At 34.4% G+C, this 20,073-nt stretch overlaps 1 protein-coding gene across 1 annotated transcript in view; it reads right to left on the bottom strand.

Moving 5' to 3' along the window:
- Positions 1–20,073, bottom strand: part of LOC137405936 (sodium-coupled monocarboxylate transporter 1-like) — a 55,702-nt gene that overhangs the window by 612 nt on the left and 35,017 nt on the right. The window contains exons 7-14 of the mRNA XM_068092411.1: positions 11,243–11,383; positions 9,761–9,890; positions 7,772–7,860; positions 5,535–5,721; positions 3,663–3,780; positions 2,196–2,355; positions 1,128–1,231; positions 77–222 (exon numbers count right to left, since the gene is read on the bottom strand). Coding sequence (XP_067948512.1) covers positions 77–222; positions 1,128–1,231; positions 2,196–2,355; positions 3,663–3,780; positions 5,535–5,721; positions 7,772–7,860; positions 9,761–9,890; positions 11,243–11,383 — 1,075 coding nt within the window. The remainder of the gene's footprint in view (positions 1–76; positions 223–1,127; positions 1,232–2,195; positions 2,356–3,662; positions 3,781–5,534; positions 5,722–7,771; positions 7,861–9,760; positions 9,891–11,242; positions 11,384–20,073) is intronic.

Raw genomic sequence — 20,073 nt, 5'->3', positions numbered from 1 at the left:
AATTTGTTAAAAGATAGAAAAGACAACTCTGAAATGACAATCATCAGTTGTTTAAAAAGCATATATAATTTCTTACGTAGGAAGTACTCTCTTCTAAGTATTTTCCATGGTGATCAACTCCGCAATAGAAATATTTCTTGTATCGCTTAGGCAGACAGCAGCAAATTCCGTCAGCAACAGGAGAAATGAGTCTAGAATCTAAAGATGCAATATCGTTCCCTCCTGTAATTGAAACAGCAAATATTTGATATTAATTACACTCGGCAAAAGCTTCACAAGTAAACAAGTTAGTTATAGAATTTAATGTGTGGCTCACTGATATTTAACAGCGTATGGCTTTATTTGTGTGTGAATAGTCTGAAAACAAGCATTTTGAGCTTTTTTGCAGAAGTTTTTTGATCATTTATTTAAAGAAAGATAATTCTTAGACTGACCAGCAAGATAATTCTTAGACTGACCAGCAAGATAATTCTTAGACTTTGACCAGCAAGATAATTTTTAGACTTTGGCCAGCTAGCCTTGTTGAAACTATGACTATCTCAGCTTGGAACAAAAACCAAAAACAGCAAAATACAATCCGGGACCTCAGAAGGCTTTTATTTTAATTTTGTTATTCATCAGAAAATATACTGAAACTCTGCAACGGTTTGACCACTTACAAATAGGTAGGCCATGACGGGGTTGCAATTTGACATCTTTATTTCTGGCTCTATTTTGTGTCCACATTCGATACTAGTAATTTTATATTTGAAAGTTTTATGAAAGTTTCTCTTAAAAGAGCAACGTTCAGTTACAACAATTTCATTTATCCAAATCTATTCAAAACCAAAAATGTTTAGTCGGCTTGCCTCAAATCGACAGCATTAATAGCGGTAGCACTAACAACCTTCTGATACAACTTACCAACTTAACAACCTTCTGATACAACTTACCAACTTAACAACCTTCTGATACAACTTACCAACTTAACAACCTTCTGATACAACTTATCAACCTTCTGATACAACTTACCAACTTAACAACCTTCTGATACAACTTACCAACTTAACAACCTTCTGATACAACTTACCAACTTAACAACCTTCTGATACAACTTACCAACTTAACAACCTTCTGATACAACTTACCCGTGATGAAACTCGCAATGAGCCCAAATATAAGGCAAACCAGAACTCCGATGAGAGTGAACCATAGGTAGGAAATGCTGTACAGGGCCTGTATGCCTGTACGACTACAATGAAGGCAAGTTCATCAGTATAGTTTGTATACTCGTTATCTTTGGAACTAACTTGTAAAATAATGAGATTGTTCAAAGTTTCTTTGCTGTTACTGCTTTGTCATAGGTCACAGGTCACAGGTCATAGGTCTTACTGTTCAGTATTGAATGAATTAAAAAATAACTCAAACTTCAATTAAAAACTCCAAGTTACTTACTCAAGCAGCCAAAGATTTACAAACTCAAACTAATTTGCAATCTAGTTATTAAGGGGTTTGCTTGTTGGTAAAAAGAGATGGCTCAGTGATACCTTAGTGATGAATAAAGCTACACAGGGCTATCTTTCTTTGAAGCAGTATTAGTTAAGTGCAAGATTAAGAACAGTTGTATTATTTTAGCAAAAAAAAATAAAAACACCTAAAATTCATTAAAACCATTACCAGTTTGTCAAAATTTATATTAAAATGAACATGACGACAAACTTGAGTGAATATATGCATTGTGAATGTTATGATGTCTTCACTAGCTATCTGCAATAACACTGTTACAAATTCAATAACTTATATTGATCAACAGTTTTATCTAACTTAGTTCAGCTACATGTTTAGTTTTCAACGAAAAGTGCAAGCCAACATTTCTCCTTTTTTCAGATTTTACTAACCTTTCTTTACAAGATTTACAAAAAAACTGCTGCATTCTTTTTGTAAAAACTACAGTTAATCCCTTTATTTAGTCTGTGAAGAATTTCAAAAAACTTTTATCACAAGTTTCAATCATGCCACTTCTTTTTTCAAAAGGAGGAAATGCATGTAATTATTTATATTGCAAAATCTGATTAGATAGGCTTACTACCTACTTCATGCTATTTTAAGTACCTGACCAAGTAGGTATCTCAAGTATCTCAAGTAACTGTCCTTCAAAAGCCTCCTTTGTTTGCATATGCAAGTTTTAATACAAATGCTAGAGTGTGCAGGCGTACCTTTCGGCAATGAGCTCTTCTACAGTTTTGTTTGTGCTTGCTGTTGTAAGGGATGAATTGCTCCTTAAGACGTCTGCGGGGCAGCCTTCTATCGAAGTAGGATATTTATAGGTGTAGGGAGGATTGAAAGAAGCTCCAAAGCCTATCCATGCCGTAATGGCTACAAAATTAAAATAGTTGATATTGATTAATTGATGCTTCACGGAAAGAGCAGCAAAATGATATGCTAAAAATACGAATTTGCCTTTTAAAATTAGTTTGGAAACTTGAGATTTCTAGTTTGCTATTTTAAACACTGGAGAAGCAGCTCAGTAATCGTCGCATATTTTGAAGTTGTGATTATTTTAACTACTGATAGATTTTATCTAAAAGTAAAAATATTTTTCTACCATGTGATCTTTTTTACAGTTTTAGTGATATAAATACCTGGATGTATCAATTTTATAGTTAAGAAATGTCATCTCCGTTAAATCACTCAGAATTAAATAACTTCTCTAAAAATGACACTAATAGTCACACTGCCTGTCTATGATATTGACTGTTGTGTTCAAGTTGCAGTCTCATAAGGTTTCATTGAAACACATTTTATTTGGTCATGGTTGTCGGCAAAAAGCTACAAGGGTAACTTTAGATCAACTGCTATAACAAATGTTTCCAATGGTTTAAACACATGTTGAGATGAACTTATTGCATTGTTTTTCTCTAAATGTTGCATGAACATATAAGCACTCAACACTGACGCGTTTTAACTACGCGCAATTTGTTTCTATGATAATTTTTAAACATCTCAGCGGATCACCTAAAACAACAAACTAAATATAAATAGTAAAAAAATATCTATTCATTTTGATAAAACTTACTAGAATTGCTTAAATTTTATTATTACGAGAATTTAAACGTGAAAACCCTTGTTAAGTAAGTTTTAATCATTTTATACTTTTAAATTGCTAGTCAGACAGCAATACTAGATTACAAACATAGGCTGCAAGAATAAAAAGGCTGAGTTAAACTTCTAACATAACATAACTTATTAACAAAAACAACAAAAATTTTGTTTTTGAGACAAACTCTTTCGGCTTTCAGCTATGTCTTGCCCCTGACCAACTTCATAAATATATTTTATGTTGGTTTTCTGCAAGTTCAAGGAAACTCTTCATAAAAAGCTGAAATGAGCATTTACTGAACCAAAGTGAAATTGGCAAGTCTCAGCTTGTACTAAATCGGTCCAGTAACACAATGAATTTTATTTGCTTTAAGTTGCTATCCAGAAAATACAATAGGAAATAACCTTGCAATTTTTTTCATTCAAAAGAAAAGCAGCTCTTTTTTAAAAAAGTGTTAAAAAACCTTGTTTCTGGAAGATAAATGCAAAACACTTACCTGTGTTATTTTTATATCGGCTAAATACAAAAATATAAAGTATTTTGTACATAGTATGTTTCCTTCCTGCGAATTTACTTTACTCACCTAATGAGCTGATAACACCAACTACTGCTCCTTTACCATTAGCACATGGAAAGATAATTCCGAGAGTGAACAAGCCTAGTACAGGACCGCTACAAGTGCTTACAAGGACTGTTGCTGTCTGCAAAATATAAAGAATTCCTTCAAGCTCAGTGTGTTTGCTGCAGATGTCTTATGAAATATTCAATATAATTGGTCAAATATGGAAAAAACATTGTTCATTAACTATTCAGGTGTAGTTTACTTAAAAGACAAATCAAATACCAATGCATAATATCAAGAGAGACAATTATCAAAATTTTAATTTGTGCCCATAGATAAAAATAATACAGCGATGGTAAATAGTCAGTTGCTTGTCATTTTTTATTTGTTTATGAGTTAAAAAAGAGTGTAAACTATCTTTCAGCCAGCGATAACTTAAATTTTTAAAGAAGAAGATGGAATTTCCTGCAAAATGTAATTTTATACATAATAATTCAGTTTTATACAATTTGTAAGCCTAAGTTTATACTGAATTGTTGGTAACGAAAAGATTTCGTTGAGTAACAATCTTCAATGACAACTGGCCCAGACATTACTAACATGCTTAGACAACAGTTTGTAGTGGTAGTTAGGTTCACTATTAAGCAAATGTGACCACTGTAAGCAACGCAACGAGGAGTTTATTTGTATTAATATATAACTGCCAAAAAAGTCTAACAAAGTTTTTTTAATAATTGGAGTGCGAAAAGAAACATAGAATAAAAATGGAGCGACAGAATCTAATACAAAGCATTTTACAAGGGGAGTAACTGTCAAACAGAAGCTGTATAATCATAAACAGTACTCTGTAGTTGCTACTAATTGAAATAAACAAACACTGTGATAGTAAATTTACAATATAATTCTAATGGTTCTAATAGTCAGATTTATAGAGGTGGCACGACTAATAAAGTTATTACCCTTATGCTCATTTTACTTGGAGTTATGTGAATGAGGTTTTGCATGCCGCTGGTGCACCGACCAAAGATGGAAAGAGACCGATACTTAGGGCATTACCAAATTTGGAGATCAAGTTCCACGGCTACAGCGCTTTAAAGTGAATTTAACTTTGGTCAGTTGGTGCTCGAAGCTAGTGATAAGAGTGTGATGCTGTTGGTGGGATCTCATTGGTGGGATTACATTTCTCTTTTTTGTACTTTCATAGTTAAGATTTTGAGCAACTGATTGGGTGAAAATTCAAACAGTCGGAATGGTGGTGTGTATCTCTACCTTGACATAAAAAAATACACAAAGAGGTATATAATAATTGATATAAAAGTTGATGCAGAATTTTTATAAAATGTACCAGTGACTCTAAATAATAATTTTTTTGTTTTTCTAATGTTTTTTTATTTCAGTAGTTATAAAAACCACAGTCTCTAGCAACACTGAATTAGCTATGACGCGACACAACAACTGCTTATGTTCAGGTCATCACGTTGCTCAGATCGACATGATTCTTCTAACCCATGTATTTTTGTCTTCCAAAACTGATCAGACGGTTCACGTAGTCAATTACAGCATACCATGTTGTTTCATTAAAGTGTTGTGCAACTTCCTACACAGTATCACAATGTGTCTTTGGTTAATAAGCACTTGCTAAAGAACTAAGGCAATGTGAATCTATGCCCGTGCCGCCATAATAGCCCACAGTTAACACAGTTACTGTATCTCTGTTAAAATGCCAAAAGTGATTAGACAAAAACAATTTCATATTCTCCCTTAACTTCTTTTGACTTTCAACACTTCATGAATGGAAAGCTTCCGCTTTATAATATTTTGCTCAAATTGAAACGAGTATAACTGTTCAAAGTTGGGCAGAGTATCCAGATTGATCCAAGAGTTTTGACTTACCTGGATAATTGCTCCTCCTATCACCGAAATAAGAAAAGTAAAGGCAATGACGATAAGTCCAAGAACAACAGCAGTGACCCTGGTAAACATGCTGGCAAATTTCTCACTCAATGGGGTTTTTCTCAGTGGATTAATAATGTCAATAAGAATCACTGCAGACAGCGAGTTTAATCCAGAACTGACTGTGCTGCAACAAGTATACTAAAATAAATTGTCTGCGCATGGGAAACCTTAACACGAGCACCACAAACAGTTAACTAACTGACTACGAGTGTCCTTTATGTTTTGTTGCTCTAGTAATCTGGCAGTCAGTGCGCCATGAGCGATTGTCAGGTGTAATAGATATCCGCACAATTATTCTAAATGCTACAAGGTTTTGGCACATTTGCTGAAGTGTCGATCTACCATGCAGGAAGTCATGAGTAAAATTCAAAAATATGAAATATTTTCTTCAGTTGCAAATGTTACTTTGAACAGATTAGTGCCCTAGAAATTAGTGCCCTGGAGATTACTACTCTAAAGAATAGTGCCCTGGTGATTAGTGCCCTGGAGATTATTTCCCGGAAGATTAGTGTCCTGGAGATTAAAGCTCTAGAGATTAGAGCCCTGGAGATTACTACCCTGAAAAGTAGGGCCCTGGGGATGAGTGCCCTAGAGATTAGTGTCCTGGAGATTAGTGCCTTGGAAATTAGTACCCTGGAGATTAGTGCCCTAAAAATTAGTGCCCTGGAAATTAGTGCCCTGGAGATTACTGCCCTGGAGATTAGCGCCCTGGAGATTAGTACCCTAGAGATTAATGCCCTGGAGATTACTACCTTGAAGATTAGTGCCCTAGAGATTAGTGCCCTAGAGATTAGTGCCCTGGAGATTACTACTCTAGAGATTAGTGCCCTGGTGATTAGTGCCCTGGAGATTATTTCCCGGGAGATTAGTGTCCTGGAGATTAAAGCTCTAGAGATTAGAGCCCTGGATATTACTACCCTGGAAAGTAGGGCCCTGGGGATTAGTGCCCTAGAGATTAGTGTCCTGGAGATTAGTGCCTTGGAAATTAGTACCCTAGAGATTAGTGCCCTAAAGACTAGTGCCCTGGAAATTAGTGCCTTGGAGATTAGCGCCCTGGAGATTAGTACCCTAGAGATTAATGCCCTGGAGATTACTACCTTGAAGATTAGTGCCCTAGAGATTAGTGGCCTAGAGATTAGCGCCTTGGAGATTAGTGCCCTGGAGACTAGTGTCCTGGAGATTAGTGCTCTGAAGATTAGTGCCCTGAAGATTAATGCCCTGGAGATAGTGCCCTGGAGATTAGTGCCCTGAAGATTAGTGCCCTAAAGATTAGTGGCCTGGAGATAGTGCCCTGGAGATTAGCGCCTTGGAGATTAGTGCCCTGGAGACTAGTGTCCTGGAGATTAGTGCTCTGAAGATTAGTGCCCTGAAGATTAATGCCCTGGAGATAGTGCCCTGGAGATTAGTGCCCTGAAGATTAGTGCCCTAAAGATTAGTGGCCTAAAGAATAGTGCCCTGGAGATTAGGCACTATAGATTAGTGCCCTAAAGATTAGTCCTCTAGAGATTAGTGCCCGGAGATTAGCGCCCTAGAGATTTGTGCCCTAGAAATTATTGCCCCGGAGATTAGTGTCTTTTAGATTAGTACCCTGAAGATTAGTGCTCTGGAAATTAGTGCCCTGAATATTAGTGTCCTGGAGATAGTGCCCTGGAGATAGTGCCTTGGAGATTAGTGCCTTGAGAATTATTGCCCTAAAGGTTCAGTAAGCCATGAAAGATTTTCATGTGTGTCAATAAAGCACAGAGAATCCCCACACAAATATTGTAACGTTTTGGGCTGTTGATTCTAGAATTACTAGCCTTTAGTCGTATCTCTGGACAATTGCATGGATGGGTGGACATGGTTCTTATTGTGGTAAATGTTTAGTTGCGTTGTGTTACTTTATATTTTCATTTTAAACACTATCAACTTCAAGACAAATATGGGAAAAATATTTCCCGCTTCGTCAGTCATAATAAGCTTAGAGTAAAGTGTTTTCAATGTCATTTACATGTCAAGACATCTGATAAGTTTGATGAGTTTAGATGAAAAATAATAAGAAACATGAGGCTATATGCGCAGCAGTGTATTAAAATGCCCAATTGTTTAAGAGTAGACTATGAAAAACCGGATTTCTTTCAGGGATGTGCAAAAAGCTATAGATACGGAATGTTGTTTATGTCATGTTCACTAACCTGAGTGAGCCGCTTGCAATAGCAGCTACGATTAGTCCAGGCAGACCTGGAAGATGTCCCAGTGCTTCCATTACAAACAGAGGGTGCAACTGCAGGTGATAAAACATCCTATTATTAAGATGTACATGTATATAAACTGCCTAATTAGTCTGATTAGACAACAAAGCATCAGAGATAATACAACTGCGTACCATAAAACCTCTATTTGAATGACACTTTTATTTGGGCCCCACCTCTATTTGATCATGAATTTGACATTTATTGCTTGTTACAAACCCATAATAGCAAATGATCATTTAAAAAGTGTCTCCTGAATAGTAATAGTAATGTATGTATATTTTTATTGACATTGCTGATCTTTGACAAAATTTTGTTTTTACCACTTCCCAAAAACAAAATAAACAGATCAAAGTTTTACCAACAAAAACAATCAAAACGCAAGCTATTTAAGCAAATAATGCAAATATTTGTTTCAATAATGTTAATTTTTGTTTCTGCACGTATTATTATTATAGATTATGTCACCAGTTCATAAATATGTGTTTGTAGAATTTGATCAATTATTATTATACAACTTATAAAGTAGCAGATTCATATCATATTATTTAATAGAGGCATTGCCATTATCTAAACTCGGCTACTGATGGTTCGACGCTCATACTACTTGTATTGAACATAGAAAGCCCGTTTTGGGCGCAATCTTTAGTCAATATATTAACAATTGCGATGAGTTTTTATGCAACATTTTAAATGTTGTTATAAAATTTTAAAAATTTAAGTTAAAATAATGAAAGAAAAATTGAAAGCTCTAACAAATTGCAACAGGAGCTATAAGACCATCGTAGGTTAATTGCAAGCAATATATACCGACTGAAAGAGATTTTTATCGGTTTTCCCATGCTTATTTATTAGAGAGTTATGACAAGTTGGAGATAAGTTATAGCAGAATGCTTATATTTAAAAGTCTTAACGTTGTGTTGCCCAAAGAAGAATGCAAAATCAAGATGACATTCGGTTTGCTTTTCAAAGGGTTTAATTTATTTTCCCAAAATTTTAATGAGCTATTTGAAAACACAATGTCAACCTACATGTATATTTAAACATCATATATAATAGAAATTACAGTGGAAGGGTTGAAAAATAAAGTGCATGACATTTAAATAGAGCTTTTAAGGTATATATTGTCAGGCTGCTAAGTAACTGTGTCACCGTAGAATTGTTAAGACATGTTTGCAACAACATAAAAGTTTGCTAAAAACCAATTGGCTTGCGACAGTTTTTTCTCAAACCAAAGAAAAAACTGTAAGTTTTTAAAAAAGTCTTTGGTGTTTTATTGATGATACATGCGGTAACGGAAACCTTCTTCAAATCAATATAGCATGCAAACATAATGTGGAAGAATAGCAACTAAAATTATATGTTATGCTATGTAGTTCAGAACACCTAAAAGCACTCCTTGCTCTCTCATCTCAAAAATCTATTATATAATGTAACAGTTATGCTATTGGCTGCAGTAATGCACAGAAAACAAAATTTTAAAATTTGGGTTTGTTTCTCCTAACATACAAACTTCTGTCGTTTCTACATTATGCTAAACTAGCTGCTCATTGCACTACTGCAATATAGTAATAAAATTCATATTTTTGGTTTTACTGTTGTCATGTAGTGACACGCTCAAAAATTATTTACATTTTTATTAAAATACTTCATAGCTATAAAGTTTGGAAACAATTAGGTTTAGTGAAACACCACAAAAGTACTGCAAAGAACTACATAATGTAATATATAGCAAATACAAGTGCAGAAATACACTCAATTGAACTAGTATTCATGCAATCTACAAACATAATAATTATGCAGGACTGTCATTTTGCATCAACATGAGGCAGTACTTTAGTTAAATGTTCAAAACTTTTAAAAATTGTTACAGTGTAAGGACTAAATCAACTAGTACAACAAAAAGAAAACTTTTTCCCCTCTCCTACATACCTGGTCAACAGCTGTTATCCTGCCAGACGTCAGCGGGTCACAATCTTTGAAGTACGAATATATGACTAGCCCTCCTACGCTGCTCATAATTGTCACTATTATCAGAAGAGGCAGGTTCAACCACAGAGTCCTGCATCATATTTAGTCAAACAAACTAAAATTTGCTCAAATTTAAAAAGCTTTAAACAATGAATGATTCAATAAAATTATTTTTTGTACAACCTTGCGTAAAATACAACCTTCTATTAGATTATACTAAATAAGCAAAGCTTAAAGGTTTTATCTGGAAACATTATTAATATTTATGATGTAATCTAGTTTGCTCGCCAATCGTATGCACTGTGAGAGATCGTCATGAGTAATCAGTATCTTCATATGAAGTGATAAAGTGACTGATAGGGGTGGAGGTAGAGTGCTTTCTTTGAATCTCATGTCTCGAGTTTTATTCCTGTGAGAAGTAATCTTTTTTCTCAACGTTTTTCCTTTAGGATAACATTACTTTGGACAGATTACTTTAATTACAAATGAAATAGATACAGCTATTATTATATAGTAAAGATTATTGTTAGTGTTTGTTGTCATGGCAACTGAAGTAACTTGTAAACAGATAATAGCTGAGAAATATTTTTTAATCTGATTAGTAGAGCATGCAATTAACCTCAGCATGCGGCCAAACAGCAATGCGTGTAATGCAGAAAAGAAAACCAACTTCTATAGCGCCAGTAAACTTTTTAAAAATATTTAGATGCTACCATAGATATTTACTTAGAAAGTAATTGTTGCTAAACGTGCATGTTAACCTTTTACTTGATTTTGAAAAAATTAAAAAATTTCTAAAAAATAGCACTGCACAGACGCATTAATCCTCCAGTTTTTTTCAAAGGCTAATGAACCAGGGAGAAAGTGACCAAGCTAAAAATGTGCCAGTCTAGTAGCTTAAGATGAGCTTGAGGCAAACCATCTCTGAGTGTAGTTTGTTACTTTATTTTAGCCTTTGCATTTTCACTCGTGTAGCTTATTTTAGTTTTGATTAAAATGAAAACACAAGCTAAAATAGAAAATAATATAATTTATTTTAGTAATTATCAAAGTGAGTCTAATTGGATAATATAGTTCTCCCTTAAACCAATCCTATGTCATTTTCCTTTTAGATGGTTAACTGCTTTGCTAAGCTTGCTGTCTGATCAGAATGTGTTTAATAGCTCATTACAAAAGTTAAAAATTTGTTTCACAAAATTTGTGATTTTGTTGTTGCATGTCTTATGGCTTCAAGCAACTAAAAAAATGAGAAGCAGTTGCATTAGTTTTAAAAATTTAATGCTACTTTTTTTTGCATTGAGTTCGATCAAGGCTATCTATATCAAATTTTTTGAATAGAATATTGTACTTGATGGCTTTTTTCAGCTTTTAGGTTTGACAAGCAACGCTAAGATGATTGAAGCATGGAAGTAGTAGTTGTAAAAGGTTAATAAAGTCTCATACATTTGAGCTTTGCGGAGAGTAGGAATGGTGAGGGCTCGTTGAAACTGCGTCTGATTGGTTGAGTAGATCGCCGTCCAGTAAAATGCAAATCCTATCGCCAAACTCCAAACTGTGTTTCTCTCTAGGGGATTTGGGTCTACACTGCAACATTGGGAAACATTTGAAGTTTATCTATATTATTTAATCAACATATTAACCAAGCTACCATAAATTGAATGTGTGTTTAAGTCTTTGTTCTTCAATCCATAACAGTGAATCAGCGTGTTAAAACCTGATGCTTCAACATAATCGCATTCTATGAGTTAGAAGTGCTAACGTACTAAATAAAAAAGCTGATCATAGCTGCACTCTGTGGAATAAATATTTGATAAACACTCATCAGCACATTGCGTAAGAAATAAAAAGTTCACATACTTATAAAAAAACTTTTTTTAGCAGGTATAGACTATGATTTTCTATGTACCCATGAATCAATATTGTTTAAAATTAAAAGATTTTTCTAAATTTTTAAAATGTACCATGCATTTGATATACTGTCTGATTATTCATAGTCAATCGTTGTATTTTTTTAGATTGAAAATAGTTTATGGCTAATGATGCAGGTTAACTCTGAAGTATATTCAAGTTCAATTATTTGATATAATGAATTGCACTTTTTGCTGAATAATTATGTTGCATTTTACTGATTTTTATAAAATATTAACAAAATAACAGGCTGATGGCATTCCATCGTAGTGATGCTATACAACTTTAAAATACAACCCCAAGTCCTTATCTAGGTACTTAAAACAAATGGAAACATATACCACTTTGGCGATGTAAAATGATTTCAAAATATTAAATTATCTCATATACAGTGATAAAATTCAGGATAAAATTATAATCTGTTCCAGGGTTGGCATAGCATGGTAAAAAAATTGTATGAAAGGGTATAAAAACCATAATAATTACATAATGCAATCATCGCCTGGTAAAAATCATCAATTTTTTGTATAATTACTGTACATATCAACAATTAGTAACAAAATAGTATGTTAACTTTAGTAGCTATACAGCAGTTACCTACAGCAGTTTTGGTATGTTTAGTTCATTTGTTACGATTTGGTTACGATCCACATTAAAATGTAACATTGCAATGCGCTACGTGCAGTACATACTGTAGAGAGCTTTTACCTTCATGACAGACGTACGTATAACATACACTTGGAAGTCATTTTAAATAAGTTTAGCTTACTAAACGCTCGCACGCACACACACACACACACACACACACGCACACGCACACACACGCGCACGCACACGCACACACACCCACACACACACACACATCTACCCACACCCACACACACATCTACCCACACCCACTCATCTACCCCCACACACAAACACACATCTACCCCCCCCCCACACACACACGCACACACGAACACACAGTCTTGTAAACGCATGCAATTGGGGACGCGATATTTTTACCATCACTTTGAGGACAATTTTCATCTATCATTAAGAGCTTTAAAAAATAACATATTAAAACATTTTTTGTTGGGTTTACAAATGCACTGATTTTTGGAGCTGTCATCTTATCCGTTTTTCAGTTATAGCTCATGAGAATTTAACACTAACTTTGGGGACATCACATCACACACATGTATGAATTTTTTATCTAATAAACGGGGACTTTTGCATAGAGAAGATAACTCTGGCTTATTTTTGTTTTTTTCAACCATTTTGGAGTTGTCGGTATGTGAAACTTTTTCCACACTTTCATAAATGTGCTTGTAAAAGTTATCCATCACTTAATTTTTCCCCAAATATCAACTTAGAAGTTTAATAGTTCTTTATTAAACCTATTTAAAGTACTAATTCTACACATGTATGGTGCGCAAAGGTTGAATCGACCTTAGACTTTTATGTTTAGTAATAAATTCAGTGTGATCAATTGCTTCACAGAATTTACGGTGATCTGTTCAAGTTAAGGTTTTGAATTTCAAACAGCCAGGCCTGGGTTGCAGGCTGATGTCTATTTAGATTTAAGACTTTTCAACATTTAACGCGAGTATGTTCAAGGTAAACATTTTAACATAGTTTTCATAGAACTCTTAAGCCCTGAATAGGCAACAAATTTAATTACTATAATCGATAAAGTATTTTGCTACATCTCATTTTATCACTACCAAGAGCAGCCATCAGAAAATTTACATTGCGCGATCATGAGTTAACTTTTTTAAACAAAAGTAAAAATAACAAGGCCAGCAAATGTGAGTAATTTTTTTAAAACCAGGAAGCCAAATAAATTTGGATATAGTTAATTTTAGTCGTACTTTTCTGTTTGGTTGCACACTATGATTACCACTTTTAATTTAAATTTTTGCGCAATGCCTTTGTTTGTTAGCCATGCATGAAAAGCCAAGCATAGGCGGAGACATATTAGAATCAAGCTTTGGAAATGAAGCATCGGTATCTCCAATATGCCTAATGTAAGCCCAAAAACAATTACCTTATAAAAATATCATTATGTTTAACCCTTTCTTGCATGAATATAGTTGCCATTGAACTAGAGGAGAATAAGCAAGCAAAAGCTGCACATTTACACACAAAATACACAAAACATTTATTATTTTACTTCCACCCCATCTTATACATATGTAAAAATTAATGTCCTCATATGGGGACGCCATGCATTTATGAAACAATGCGCTTTGTCCTCATATGAGGACAAACAACAGTTGGTTGGTTGCATTATAGGCTGTAATCAGACAAAGTCACTTGGTATGATATGCTCCAAAGCATTCTGGGCAGAGAGCTTTTTTGCAAATTCTGCACAAGTATCTTGTTTTGCTGTGGCAGGTTGGAGCAACACATCGGCTTGCATATTTCATAGCTGACTTTTCTGGCCAGTGTCCAGCATCAAGGTTGTATCTAAAGTGATTCAACCAGTGATGTGAAAATTGTGAGCTTTTAAGGTGTAGGATTATAGCAATATGTACATGTTGACTAAATAAACATTTTTACAAGTAAAAATTTTAAAATAAATGAGTAAACTATTACTTTTACTAAAATTATTAGTAAACTCAAGACTATTCAGTAATTGAAAATTTCATAATGATCCCTTTGCTTACCTGATCTCATCTGGTACCCTTGTTCTGATGTTTGTTAGACAAGGAGGGTGTACATATGAGCTTGATGGCCTCCCTTTTCTTTGATTTGACATTGTCCAGCCTTGTGTAATTAGCGCTTGTGCCACAGAGCTGCGGAACTCAAGCAAGTCAACGCTGTCTCCATGTTCCCAGCGATGGATCAGCCATCCATTCACAATTGTGACATTTACAAAGTGAAAAAACAGACGTAAATACCAACGCTTGTGCTTCAGGCTGTGCCTGTAACATGAAATCAGAAAATCTGTTAAATCTACTCCTCCCATATGTTTGTTATAGACTTCAATAGCACGAGGCCTGATAACATCTACATGCTTCTTTGCTTTTTTGTCCCATCGTTGTACTACGCTGGTTGGTTGCATGCCAACAAATGTGCTTGCAGTGTAGACAAAATTGTTATCATTCCACTTCACAATGGTGATGTTGTCTTTGTTGGTAGCATAGGTAGCACTTCCTCTTGTTCTCATACCTTTATCACAAATCAAAACCTCATCTGCGCCGCATAGCCGGTTTTTGCGGAGAGTACCAACAGCATATATCTTCTTCTTCTTTAGCTCACTCAACAGCTCCAGCGTTGTAAACAAGTTGTCAAAGTAAACCTTATGGTTCTTGCCAGCCAAACGGTCTGATAACCGCATCACAACATCTGGGCTCAGTCCTAGGACTTTTTCAGGTCTATTACCGCTTGCTCCTTGATACAATTCAAAGTCATAAACGTAGCCTGACACACCTGATCTCACCCATATTTTGTAACCCCATTTCTTTGGTTTACTCTTGATATATTGCTTTAGACTACTCTGGCCAGTGAAAGGAACCATCTGCTCATCAATACTATGACATTCTTCAGCATCTACACTTGTAAGAAACCTTTTCCGAAGAGCTTCCATCACAGGGCGCAGCTTCCATACTTTATCAGTAGAGTTTGCATCATGCTTTTCATTATCTACAAAGTGAAGGTGACGGCGTATGGCTTCAAATCTATTGACACTCATTGCATCAGCAATCAATCCACATCGAGTTCCTTGGTTGCTGGACCAATACATCCGTAATCTTGGATATCTTATGTAGGTGATCACAATGTTTATCCCCAAAAAAACCATAAGTTCCCCTCTTGTAAGATTGAATGCAGAGTTGATGTTTACCTGCGAGGCGTACAGATTCGTGTTATACACAATGTCATCTAGCAAGTCATTGTCAAAAAAATGCTTGAATATATTGACTGGTGTTTCAGTATTTGCAAGGTTTACTTGACGTTTACCAGTAAAGACAGGTTCGTTATGCGCATAGTCGTTGTCATTGTTGATTGTCCAACTAGTTGATGCTTTGATAATGGTTGATGGTATTGCTTCGTTTCGACCAAATGTTGAAGGTGTAGAGTTAGCAACTGGTGGTGTCTTACACATTTGCTCCTGTGAAGCTGCAGCTGAAGTAGATGCTGAAGAACCAGAAATCGACCCAACGGCCACTTTTCTTCTCTTCTGTGGCAAAGGAGTTGTTGCGACGGCTGAAGTAGAAGGTTGAGAAGGCGGAGAACAGACAGAACTCAAACTGCTGTTGCCATAGAATTTTTCACTGCTCAAACTAAAAGTGTTTGTGGAGTATTCCCAGTCAGAGTCATCGCTAACCTGTTCCTCTGGAGCATTCACATTGTAGTCTGCGTCAAAATCACTGCAGTCACCTGATGATGAAATGTAGCCATCTTCAGAGTCTGAGCATAAAATAGCCTGCAGTGCCTCAGAGGCTGCTTTTCTGGAGCGCTGACTACTCATAATTGAGAGATGCAGAAACTTCAGCAAGACTAAAACAATGTAGACAGTGTTATTATCAAAAAAATTTCTAGTGAAGACTTTATGCATAGTGAAATTTTCATTCAGTTATTGCATGATGTCCTCAAATGAGGACAATTCATTAAAGCCACTTTGAAAGTTTTACAAGCTTGTGAACAACATTGTTATGTTTCAATCATTTACCTGAAAGACTGATCAAGCTCAGAAAAAAAAGACACTTTTCTAATAAGAAGAGGAACTGAAGAAATAGCAAAAGAATCACTGATAATTAGCAAACTCACCTTGTGCACAGCTGCCTGACTTCAGATTTCCCTCCAGACCTTGACCTACTTCTTATGACCTCAATAACAGTACAACAGGAGAGAACAATTTGTAGAATATTGATTGAATGATACAAGGAAAAACAACTTCTAATTTTTAAGTTTAAAAATTGGATGTAGTATTTTGTCCTCATATGAGGACGTCATGCAAGAAAGGGTTAATAAAACGTGTTATCCGTACCAAAAATTTGCCTTCTATTACATTTTCTTAAAAATATATTGAGTTGCCCATCTTTGCAAAAACCATACATTTAATTGTAATCTATTCAAATGTTTAAAAAACAAGATTGACTCAATTTTTAGTGCAGATATGACCAAAAGTATGCAAAATATTTTAACCATTAGCTTGGGAATGTTAAATAAATACCATCACTGCACACACTGATTTGAGCTATCTCGGTACTATTGAAATAAACTTTGTTCCATTTGAAGGCGTGTACGTCCTCCAAATTATGTATGATACTACAATCGATGTTTTTTGAAGTAATTGGCCAGTTATTGTAACTGCAAACCGTCAAAAATAGTCTCAAATATGTTGTCATACAATTTTTCTGATGTATGATGTAAACATAAAAGAAAAATGTGTTTCTATTAGTATACAAGTATATTCGTTATTTAGGTACAATTGGCAAATTATTACAAGTGCACACGATATCATAAATTCGCTCAATGCTAGTCTAATAGGGAGTCTGTACTTTTCACCATCAACTATTTAGAGGGCAATATGAGCACAAGGGAATGTTTGGTATCTTAATCAGCAAGTTTGTAACCATTAGTTTAACAAATTAGTAGAAATATTATCGTGAAAAGATATCCCCATATTGGTTGTAGAAAAATTATCGCAGGTGTGTATGATATTTTTACCATTGATTTGGGGACACTGACTGATTATTTTATTTGATATTACAGTCATCATCATTCCTAATACCATTGCTGCAAGATGTTCCAAATTTAATGCCAAAATATTAACCCTAATGAATATACTTCTTAAGCAGTTTCCTGAGCACATTGACCAATTATAACAAAAGAGCACAGTCATTCAACACCATTGCAACAATATGTCGCCAATTTGATGGTAAAATTATTCTCACAGGTGTGTATGATATTTTTACCATTGATTTGGGGACATTGACTGATTATCTTATTTGAGATAACAGTCATGATTATTCCTAATACCATTGCTGCAAGATGTTCCAAATTTAATGCCAAAATATCAACCTCGATGGATATGCTTCTTAAGCAGTTTTCTGAGCACATTGAACAATTATAACAAAAGAACACAGTCAGTCATAGAATATGTCAACACCATTGCAACAATATGTCGCCAATTTGATGGTAAAATTATTCTCACAGATGTGCATGATATTTTAACCATTGATTTGGGACATTGACTGATTATCTTATTTGATATCACAGTCATGAATATTCCTAATACCATTGCTGCTAGATGTTCTAAATTTAATGCCAAAATACAAACCCCAATAAATATGCTTCTTAAGCAGTTTCCTGAGCACATTGACCAATTATAACAAAAGAACACAGTCAGTCATAGAATATGTCAACACCATTGCAACAATATGTCCCCAATTTGATGGTAAAATTATTCTCACAGGTGTGTATGACATTTTAACCATTGATTTGGGGACATTGACTGATTATTTTATTTGATATCACAGTCATCATCATTCCTAATACCATTGCTGCTTGATGTTCCAAATTTAATGCCAAAATATCAATCCCAATAAATATGCTTATTCAGCAGTTTCCTGAGCACATTGACCAATTAAAACAAAATAACTCAGTCAGTCATAGAATATGTAAACACCATTGCAACAATATGTCTCCAATTTGATGGTAAAATTATTCTCACAGGTGTGTATGATATTTTAACCATTGATTTGGGGACATAGAACAATTATTATGTGTGAACTCACAGTCATGAACAATCTAAAAACCGTTGCTGTAAGATGGCCGTTATTTGACAGCCAAATATCTCAGACATGTCTACGCTATTTTAAATATTTGTATGGTCGCATTAACCAATTATGATAAAATAATGTGCAGTTTTAAGCCATGTAAATTCATCATGCCAAGATGTTTCAATTTGATCACAGAACTATTATCACATGTGCATGTGACTTTACAAATTTTTGTAAGTTCACTTACAGTCACTAACCATTTCAAAGCATCTGGGCTGTGGGAAAATCTTTCTAATTTAATGGCACAAATATCACAACAAGTTTTAGTTATATTTGAACCATTAGCTTGAAAAAATTGATCTATAATTGTAAGTGCACACTTATTCACCAACCATCTTAAAGCGAATGTGTGAGAAGATTTCACCAATTTTGTGGTAAAACTATTATTGCAACTGTGAATGATATTGCTTCCATTAGTTTGAAACATTGACCAATTATTACCAATCTACACGCAGTGACCAAGCATCTCATAGCTATTGTGACAAGATGTCCCCAAATAGATGCTAAAATACCATCACCAGTGTTTATAACTATGTAACTATTCTGGGAAGTTGGCCAATATGCAAATCCACCCACAGTCATACAACAGCTCAAAGTATCTGTAATAAAATGTCCCTAATGCTCGCTTCATTATCTCCACAAAGCTTGTATGATTTTTTAGCCATTTGCTCGGGGATATTGAGCAATTATTACAAAAGCAGTTTGAGTGATATAGCATCTCAACGCCATTGTGCTATGTTGTTGCTAATTTGAGGCTTCAAATATAACCACGAGTTTGCATGATCTTTTAACCATTGGTTTGAAATAATGGTCAAAAATTACTGGTGCATACATAGTATTAATTCATATCAAGGATGTTATAAAAAGTTTCCTTCAGTTTGTTGTTACATTTGATGACAAAGAATAAAATATCTCTAATTTGGAAAGATGAATACCCCACCAAATACTTATTATATTACAACCATTAGTTTGGAACATTACACAATGATTATAAGAGCAGAATTAGTCGCCACCAATCTCAAAACATTTGTAATAAGATGTTCCCAAATTGATGGTAAAAATATCAGTGCATGAAAATTTGCTTGTATGGCCATTGGTTTGAAAACATAAAGCAAATATCATAACTGTACATACAGTCATAAAATTTCTCAATGCTATTTCAATAACTACGAATATTATCAAAACCGTTAATTAAAATAAAACCATTACTTTTAGAATATTAATGAATTAATTAAGTATACTTTCATCCATAAAAAATTCATTGAACATTGAGAAATCGGAGGTGTGTCTGTTGTTTCAACAATTAATTTTGCAAACATTAGTTTAACAAAATAATAGAAAAAGCATTGCGATAATATATCCTCATTTCGGTTTTGGAATTATTATCATGGGTGTGTATGACATTTAACCTATTAGTTTGGGATTTTTACCAATTCTTGTACAAAAATTATTAGGTGTAATAAAATATATTTATTTTCTTTCAAATATTTGCATGATAGAAACTATTGAACCTATAATTGGCACACATACACAAAACAACAACACTAATGCAATACAAATATAATATAATTTGTGTACAGCTAAAAGACA

Source organism: Watersipora subatra, chromosome 10 (assembly GCF_963576615.1).
Source record: "Watersipora subatra chromosome 10, tzWatSuba1.1, whole genome shotgun sequence".
Lineage (NCBI taxonomy): Eukaryota > Metazoa > Bryozoa > Gymnolaemata > Cheilostomatida > Watersiporidae > Watersipora > Watersipora subatra.
The sequence above is the reverse complement of the archived record's forward strand: the minus strand, read 5'-3'. Positions and strand labels throughout refer to the sequence as shown.